Source organism: Nansenia antarctica (assembly GCF_963989245.1).
Source record: "Nansenia antarctica genome assembly, chromosome: 12".
Lineage (NCBI taxonomy): Eukaryota > Metazoa > Chordata > Actinopteri > Argentiniformes > Microstomatidae > Nansenia > Nansenia antarctica.
This window is the reverse complement of record NC_137682.1, coordinates 19729373-19739229: the sequence shown is the minus strand read 5'-3', so window position 1 is coordinate 19739229 and position 9857 is coordinate 19729373. Positions and strand designations below refer to the sequence as shown.

At 45.7% G+C, this 9857-nt stretch overlaps 1 protein-coding gene across 1 annotated transcript; it reads left to right on the top strand.

Annotated features, from left to right (window-relative positions):
* Nucleotides 1–207: 207 nt before the first annotated feature.
* cmbl (carboxymethylenebutenolidase homolog (Pseudomonas)) lies at nt 208–2476 on the top strand (the record flags this gene model as incomplete). The annotated part of the gene is made up of 5 exons (XM_080543410.1): nt 208–422; nt 878–985; nt 1245–1387; nt 1570–1661; nt 1763–2476. 5 exons carry the CDS (start codon nt 208–210, stop codon nt 1940–1942), a joined length of 738 nt encoding a protein of 245 aa, XP_080399536.1. The 3' UTR covers nt 1943–2476.
* Between the last annotated feature and the right edge of the window lie 7381 nt (nt 2477–9857).

Here is a 9857-nt window from a genome sequence, read left to right as displayed (position 1 = left end):
CTAGTATTACGATTTTTTTTTCTCACAAGCAGAGTTTTTCAGAGGCTCAATTTAATTGGTTTTGAATTTGGGACTGTGACTGTAACACCCAATCCAAAGAGGGGCGTTTGTTTCTAAGTAGCCAATCACACGACTCCAGAGAAACAACGAACATACATAGAAAACAGTAAGAGTTGGCATACCTTTTGACTAACAACATCTTTACAGATGGCAAATGAAGCAAAGGTGTGCCCATGCGACCTCGGTGACATGATGGAGTATGGAGGGCTTGGACAGGAAGTCCAAATCGAGCACATCAAGGCTTACGTGGTAAAGCCACCCTCAGACACAGACAAAGCCATAATTGTCATTCAGGACATCTATGGGTGGCTGCTCCCGAACACCAGATACATGGCTGATATGTTGGCTTCCAATGGATACATGTGTGTAGCAAACTAAGATTATGATGACACCCTTTGTCAAGGCTTTTACACCCAGCTGCGGTTGTCTATCCAAAATCTGTATAATAATGGTCTAATCTTTGTTTAGTATTTTTATCTATTTTATTTTATATGCAATTATTCAATTGCCACTCAATTGTCACTTTATTGTCACTTTATTTTGTTGTTGTTGTTGTTTTGTGGTCTGAGCTGCTGTAACGCCTGAATTTCTCCTCGGGGATCAATAAAGTACCTATCTGTCTGTCTGTCTGTCTGTCTGTCTGTCTGTCTATCTAGGGCTAGTTCATTCTGATCATGTGACCTAATGAGGGCCAAGACTGTTTTTCTGGTCAGGTCACATGGTCCGAAAAAACCTCTGGCCCTACTATAAGAATTTGACCCATGCTGATTGTTGTTAGTCTGTTATTAGTCTAATTAATCTGTTGATGCTCTCATAGTGCTGTTTGTCCAGACTTCTATGTGGGGAAGGAGCCCTGGAGTCCATCACATGACTGGTCCACGTTTCAGCAGTGGCTTGAGGACAAGAAGCCCACCAACATCAACAAGTAAGCATGCGTCCTATTTGACCACAAGGGATTCAATTCAAAACATACACTACATACACTACGGGTTATTAAATGATATATTGCCCAATGCGTGAAATGGTGAATCCTAACTTGAACAAACTTGATTGTAGCTAGCCACCTTAAATACTTAAATCGTGAATTGATCTCGATACAGGATGTATGTATGAATATATCAGTTAGATCTGGCCCTGAATATCTGGTTCCACTAGAACCCTCTCTGTCCCTGTGGTGTCCCCAGGGAGGTGGATGCAGTGCTGAGGTTCCTGAAGCAGCAGTGTGGGGCCAAGCGGATTGGGGCCGTCGGGTTCTGTTGGGGAGGGGTGGCCACACACTACCTAGCCCTGGACTACCCAGAGGTCAAGGCAACCGTCTCTGTTTACGGTAAGGTCATAGTCATCAGTAGGCTACCCCAATAAGATATCAACCTCCTGCCGCTATTATCATATTGCTTACTTACACCCATCAAATCCTCTCAGATCTATGGGGGTTAGGCTTAGGCTTAGAACGGACTACCTGAGCTGTTCCAACCATGTGGAGTAGGTAAATGTTCTTTATGATTCCAGGTATCATTAAAGAGAGAGAGGACAGGTATGAGTTGAAGAGCCCGACGTTGTTCATCTTCGGAGAGAAGGACGAGGTCATCCCATTGGACCAGGTTTGTCAGTGTCCATTCTTTAGTCTACTACAGAGTGGTCTGAGTGCAAGTGGTGACAACACCTCTTCGTGTCTCTCTCCCCGCTGTGTTCTGTCACCCAGGTGAGTGTCCTTGAGCAGAGACTGCAGGAGAAATGCACAGTGGACTACCAGGTGAAGATCTTTCCTGGTCAGACACATGGGTTTGTCCACCGCAAGAGAGAGGACATCAACCCCACAGACACAGGCTGCATCCAGGAGGCCAGATCAGACATGCTCAACTGGTTACAAAAATACATGTAAAACAAACTACATTACACCATTAACCCCCAACCATAAAGATGGCCAAGAGTATGGTATGGTAAATCATGTTTTAAGTTCAAATCGTCTGTGGGGGGCCATGTTGACACCAAAGGTTTCAAGCCAATTAAACAATGCCAATTAGAATGGTGTGGGGGTGTAATTTTTTAATTTTTTATTTTGCCATTTAGCAGACGCTTTTATCCAAAGCGACTTACAATTACGAATTACAGGGACATTCCCCCTGGAGTAACTGAGGGCTAAGTGCCTTACCCAAGGGCACACTAGTAGTGGTGTGGCTTCAGGCGGGATTTGAACTCACAACCTTCCGATCACAAGTCCAACTCACTATCCACTAGACCACCCCTACCCCTGTAGGGTGTATAGTGTCAATATGGAGGATAGATTGTCAAATGATTCACATATATGGCTTTATTGGCCTATTATGTATAATGAACATTCTCTATTCTTCTATCAACTGCAATTAACAGAGGCTGTCTCAATGTGGAATTTGAGTTGGTTCAATATTTACTAATGATTTACTATTGCTGATGAATTTTTTATTGATGTTTTTTTTTGGGTATAGGAAATACACTCACTGAACACTTTAATAGGAACAACACCTGTTCACCTTCTGTCATGACGACTGCCAATGGCCCCTTGCCTGAGCTAGATTACTCTTCCTGCTACAACTGGTGAACTGATGATTCACTTGCTTAGTCAAATGTATCGATTATAAGTCGCTTTGGAATAAGTTGTCTGTTAAATGCCAAAAAATTAAAAACCTTCTCATTCAGGTGGTGTGGGGAATGTTTTCTTGGCACACTTTGGGCCTGTTAATACCAATCAAACATCGTTTGAATGCCAAAACTTATTTGGGTATTGTTGCTGACCATGTGCATCCCTTCATGGCCCATCTTCTAATGGACAACATGATAATGCACCAGGTCACTCTATGTACTCTATGCTATGCTATACCTATTCTAACATTTCCTATCTCTGAACCTTATGTACCCGAGGGTTGTCATATTGCACATAGTGTTATTGCACATTCATTTAAAGTGTCGCAGTTTGCAGGTTTGAAATGTTCACAGTTGTCTTTCAGTATTGCACTTGATCTCAATCTAGTAGCTGCCATCAAATTGTCTAGATTGTCCAGGGCCTGGAACCTAGGTCTTTGCTGTGTTCAGGGCCTGAATGGCCCTGGGGTAGAAGCTGAGCTTCAGTCTGTTTGTTTGTCCTTGCGAACATGGTCCTGAACCGCCTGTCCGAGGGCAGCCGAGCAAAGTGTTCGTACCCAGGGTGGGATGGGTCTCTGGAGATCTTGGAGGCCTTCCGGAGGCAGCGTGTGTTGTACAGCTCTTCCAGAGAGGGGAGGGGGGCGCCGGTGATCTTCTGGGCCGATCTCACGACTCTCTGTAGCGCATTCCTCTCTGCGGCTGTGCAGCTGGAGAACCACACGCAGATGCAGTAGGTGAGGATGCTCTCCACTGCGCAGCGGTAGAAGGTCACAAGCATCTCCTGTCCGATGTGGTCTTTCCTGAGGACTCTCAGGAAGTAGAGCCGCTGTTGTGCCTTCTTGATGATGGCTGCTGTGTTGATCTTCCAGGACAGGTCATCCTGTATGTGCACCCCCAGGAATCGGAGGGTTGAGACTCTCTCCACGCTCCCTCCATCGACGAGCAGGGGCTGGACCTCAGATTTTGGACCACGATGATTTCCTGGGACTTTGACTGGTTCAGCAGCAGGTTGTTAATCTTGCACAGCTTGCCCAGCTGCTCCACCTCATCCCTGTACGCCGCCTCGTCCCCCCCCGAGATGCAGTCCACCACGGTGGTGTCGTCTGCAAACTTTACGATGGAGTTGCTGGGGTGGACGGGGGTGAAGTCGTAGGTGTAGAGGTTGTAGAGGATGGGGCTTAGCACGCAGCCCTGGGGGGACCCAGTGCTGAGTCTGAGGGCTGTGGAGGTGTGGGGGCCCACCCGCACCCTCTGGGGGCGGTCGGTCAGGAAGTCCTTGATCCACGCACATATAGAGTGTGATAGACCCAGGTCTAGTAGTTTGGTCACTAGCCTGTCTGGAAGGATGGTGTTGAAGGCGGAGCTGAAGTCCACGAAGAGCAGTCTCGCGTAGCTGTTTCCCCTCTCCAGGTGGGATAGAGTGGCGTGGAGAGTCGTCGCGATGGCGTCCTCTGTGGACCTGTGGGCTCTGTAGGCGAACTGGTATGGATCCAGGTTGGGCGGGAGGCGTGTGAGTATGTGGGCCCGGACTAGCTTCTCGAAGCACTTCATGATGATTGGTGTGAGTGCCACCGGGCGGTAGTCGTTTAGGCAGTAGTTGAGGTTTTCAGGCAGGGTGGGATGGTGGCCTGGGACAGGGACTGGTTAAAGATGTTGGTGAAAACCCCGGCCAGCTGTTCGGCGCAGTCTCTCAGCACCCGTCCCAGGACGCCATCCGGCCCCGAGGCTTTCCTGGGGTCCACCGCCTTCAGTACGCGTCTCACTTCATGCTCTGTGAGGGTGAGGCTGCTGAGAGCTGGAGAGAGTGGTGTTTGCGTCGAACCGGGCGTAGAAGGTGTTCAGCTTTCCCGCCAGCAGGGGGTCGTCCTCTGAAGTGTTGAAGTGTTGAAGTGTTGAAGGCTTGGTTGTTGGCGGCACACCACCCCGCCAGGTGTTGAACCTCCTGAGCCCTGTTTTATAATAATAAAAACAATAGCATAAGATAGCACAATTACATAGATCTGAGGTCACAATCACATACTCAATGGCTAGTCAGTTAGATTGATCATTTCATTGTCCGTTGTCCCAAAAACTTGGTACAAACGTCAGTGAGAGTTAGGGTAGGCATTGTGCTTACCGTACTGTACATTGTAGTATAGTCATTATCATAGCTGCCAAACCACATCAACCCTGAACAACATGTCTGGGGGCCCTATTTCAGTTTGATTCTGATGATGCAAACAGTAGACATAATGCATTATAACGGTCTTATAAGATGCACCTGTTATGCCAAGAATCAGGGCGAGAATAGTCCATAACTTTGGAAAAACACCGTCTGTCGTCATGATGTCAGATAGTGAATAATTGAAATAAATAGCTAACAACAATAATAAACGTCATTCTTTAAAATGGACATTTGCAGACAATGTCACATTGTTACAGTAGCTGAACAATGAGACGGATGGTGTCGTTAGGACCCAGGAGCGCCCTCCTCCACCCTCCGTGTGTACACAGAGAGAGAGAGAGAGAGAGAGAGAGAGAGAGAGAGAGAGAGAGAGAGAGAGAGAGAGAGAGAGAGAGAGAGAGAGAGAGAGAGAGAGAGAGAGAGAGAGAGAGAGAGAGAGAGAGAGAGAGAGAGAGAGAGAGAGAGAGAGAGAGAGAGAGAGAGAGAGAGAGAGAGAGAGAGAGAGAGAGAGAAGAGAGAGAGAGAGAGAGAGAGAGAGAGAGAGAGAGAGAGAGAGAGAGAGAGAGAGAGAGAGAGAGAGAGATAGAGAGATAGATCCACACACTAGTACTACAGGACCCAGTCTTCTGACACAGTGTGGAGCGGCTGGCCGGCAGATAAACCATGTGAACGAACGAGGAGGCGAGCAAGCATGCGGCTTTGTTAGATTCTGTGGATTTATTTGGATGTCATGTGGTTTTCGGAGCAATGCCCTCTCTGTATTTAACTTTCTAAGTTTTTACCGGACACGTTTATTTCACGTTGTTTGGCACCGTGTGTTTTCCCCGACTGTGGGGGTTATTGATAAACAACGGGTTTGCGCGACTGTCGGCTTAATTAAGACGGGGCTCTCTCTTTTTTTTTTTTTTTTGTTCCTCCTGATATTTCAGTGACAAAGAGTTTGTCCGTGTTGTACTTTTAAGGCAAGGTAAGATTGTAACCGTGGATTTGGATATTGCACCGGCAGAACATTGTATCTGGACTGTACCAGAGCGGGGAGATACTGTACAAGTGCACTTTCCTTGAAGATACGGTATCGCCGGTTAGGGTCCGTTATTTGGGGACGAGCTTGACAATAAGGACTTCTCTTGGACCAGTGACTGTAAGGAGCAGTGCTCCGCTTTGGGATTTTCGTATTTTGAAAAGAAAAAGTCAATAAACAAACATGTCGCTCAGCAGAAGTATAGAATGGGAACACTTCGAAGAACGGGACAAGACGCACCGCTCGTCCAGAGTTAACGGGTCCGGTGGTTCCGAGGGCGGCTCCAGAGGGGTGGGTCTGGCCCCCAGCCCGGCGCACAGAGCGCACTGCAGCTTCTACCGGACGCGCACGCTACAGTCTCTCTGCTTGGAGAGGAAAGCGAAAAAAGTGCGTTTTGTGGTGACCAACAGTAATTCAATTAGCCGTGATAGTAAGGGGGAGCATAGAGGCACAGGGCAGACACACACACACACACACACACACACACACACACACACACACGCACACACACTCACAGACACACACACACACGCCCTACCACTTCTGTCCCTTGTGAGAGACTTTTCTCCCTTGCAGGCAACATAGTGCGAAAAAAGAGGGCAGCCTTGAACTCTGAAAATGTATACAGGCACTTGTCTCAGCCACTGGCTGAACGAGAAGAAGCAGAAGAAGTAGCAGCTAGAGGTATCCTGAGACCAATGGGTTTGTTGTTGTTACTGTGAAGGGTACTGTTTGTTTTTGTTACCATTTTAGATGGCACTTGTGACTTTATGTTAAACCGTTGGTCTGTTTATTATTTTGACCAAGGGTATTTGGGTGGGTAGGGGAGGGTGGGGAGGGTTAGTGTAACATTAGGTTAGGTACATTGTGTGATCTGTTGGTCTGTGTAGCTAAAACAAACAGGATTTTGCTGCTTTAAACTTATGTATATGTCTATTCATTGATTCACTCGTATACCAAATCCATTTGAATTGAAAACTGTTGCTTCTCGTGTCAAATATTGATATGCGATTAAAACGAAATTAATCTTTATTAATGAATTACAAAGCCTCTAATTATTTTTTATTTTTTTTGTTATCACGTCTCACCTCTAGTAATTACATTAAGGTGTACTGTATGTGAAGGAATTGCTGCTAATCAATATTTTTTATTAATAATGCAGTCCCAGGGCGATAGCGGCACTACCAGGGCACCAACAAAATGCAAACAATGCATGTATTGAAGATAGCAATTACACTGTTATCAGGATATTCATGCCTGACTCTGACTCTGACAACTACAACTAGATGCAGTAGTGTGCAGTCCACCAACTACAGTTCAGTGCCTGCTTGGCTATTTGACATGCAGTTGTTCACCACTGGGTGGCGGTAGTAAACTGTACAACACGTTGTCAAGCTATGCGCATTCTAGAGTCACATGTGGAGTAGTTCCACTGCATGTAGCTCAACTATCAGTTTAACTACATTTCGCTGTAGCTTGGTGGTAGATTCAAATCTTTAGTAGTGTTTTTAGTTGTTGTTGCCATGTAGCGTTATCGCTAATTACTGTCAATACTCACCAGAAATAAATAAATTACACAGCAAACAAAAAGGTATTGTAATTAACAGTACAGCCCTTGGAATTCAAAATGCCCTACCACCCCCATCTTTCCACTTGGTTGCACCTCACTCGCTCTCTTGACTCGACTTTAAACAGTTTTGCACGATTCGCAGTACAGTATGGACCAGAACCAAAACGTCACAGGCTGTATTATTTAGATGACCTGTTGCCCGCTGCTTAGCTTAGAGGTTGTTCACCATACGATTCCAACCCCAGTCCCTATGGTTAGGCTATATTTCCCAAGATGCGTCTTATGCATCCCACTTCGAAGACCTGTCTCAAAATGATCTTGTTCCAAGCGAAGTGGGAGTTCCAAGTATGTCTCAAGGAAACGGACACCTTCATGGAAAGTCCACAGTGCGCTCAAGAAGACGCTGCCCCGCGGTGCACCATTACGCACCATTACGCACGGTCCTATGTTTTACGCACACACAGACATGTTTGCTTCAATGTTCCTTTCTTGTGAGACATCTAGCATGTTCTTGGTGAAATAATAAATAACGTAAATATGGTGAAATATGGTTGTATGATTATCAAAGTTAGCGGGTTTATTTGCAATATGCATGCATAGACTATTATTTCTGTTTTGTAAACTGTGACAAGAGGATTTTAGACCTATCATTTCATCAACGTATCGTGTAGGCGAATTGGAAGTCGTTGTCTGGGAAATGCCGAATCGCATTCTAGTGTTTGGAATTAAAAAGGTTCTGACAGAGTACGTCACGCAGACGCACCTTCTTTAGTTCTGACAAACTCTCAAACATTCAGTTCTTCTTTGCGAGACAACCAAGACACAGCTTTACGGATAACTTCATTGCAAACAGTTTGTATTTGTATTCGTTTTTCGACAACTATATCAGAAATTTGACATCATGGAAGACGACATCTTTTCAGGTGAGAATGATGAAATTATTATTTTAATTAAGGTCTAAAAATTATATATTTTATTGAAAATATAAGTCTGAGTCGAAATGGAATATCAGTGAAAGTCTATAATTAAGCAATGTCACACGAGAGGGAGTGTGTTATACTGAATATATACTGAAGCACGGCTGTGATTCGGTCGTAGGTACGAGGCCGCAGTTTATTTAAAAATAAACAAAAAATAGTTCCGCAACTGAACTTCAAATGGACTGTTGCCTAGTAACCTGAACACAAACATGTCGTCTAATTAACGGTCATTTAGTAGAACATCTGTGCGGCGGAGTGATACATTTAGTTAAAAGTCCCAGTGCTGTTATGCTGTACTTCTGCTGTAAATCTAATTTACAATGGTTTTCTTTTTAGAGTCATATAAGAGGGTGATGCAACTCAATTCCCTCAAAGAGCCTGACAGCGATAACATCGCTCAGTGCTATGCTGAAATACTGGGAGGGAAGAAGTTCTGTTCTAGTACCAGCCTGCTGCCTTCTGACGAGCACCTCAAGCCAGCTTCAGTGGCTCAGGTGACCACCTCAATCCAGCCCGGAGCCTCAGGTGACGCAGGCCTTGACAGCATGGTGTGGGAGCCCATGGTGAAAATGGACTCGGCTACTCCTCAACTCCTGCTGGAGTTGGAAGAGGAACATAAGGAGAGCGGTTCTGTTACCAGCCTGGTCCACCCTGGTGAGGACCTTGTCAAGCCTGTGGTCGTGGTTCACCCCAGCCTGCTCCAGGCAAGTGAGGACGACATCTTTTCAGGTGAGAATGATGACATTATTATTATTATTTTAATTAAGGTCTAAAAATTATATATTTTATTGAAAATATAAGTCTGAGTCGAAATGGAATATCAGTGAAAGTCTATAAAAGAAGCCAAGATCACTGTTCACTGTTTTTGTCATTACCTATCAACTTAAACATACCAAGTACATCAAGTAAGAAAAAAACGCTGTAAGGGTCATAATGACAATACTACTGTAGTTTTTGATACCTGAAGAGTTTCCAATGTTTCGTTTTTTTTGTGAGTAAAAAAATGCTGTACTTCTGCTGTAAATCTAATTTACAATGGTTTTCTTTTTAGAGTCATATAAGAGGATGATGCTACTCAATTCCCTCAAAGAGCCTGACAGCGAATACATCCGTCAGTGCTATGCTGAAATACTGGGAGGAAAGAAGTATTTCTATGCCCCAGCAGTCTGTGAGGACTTCCTATACTGGATGGATGACTGTTCCCCCGCCTCACCCCCCACTCTGGATGACTGTTCCCCCGCCTCACCCCCCACTCTGGATGACTGTTCCCCAGCCTCACCCCCTACTCTGGATGACTGTTCCCCCGCCTCACCCCCCACTCTGGATGACTGTTCCCCCGCCTCACCCCCCACTCTGGATGACTGTTCCCCCGCCTCACCCCCCACTCTGGATGACTGTTCCCCAGCCTCACCCCCTACTCTGGATGACTGTTCCCCCGCCTCA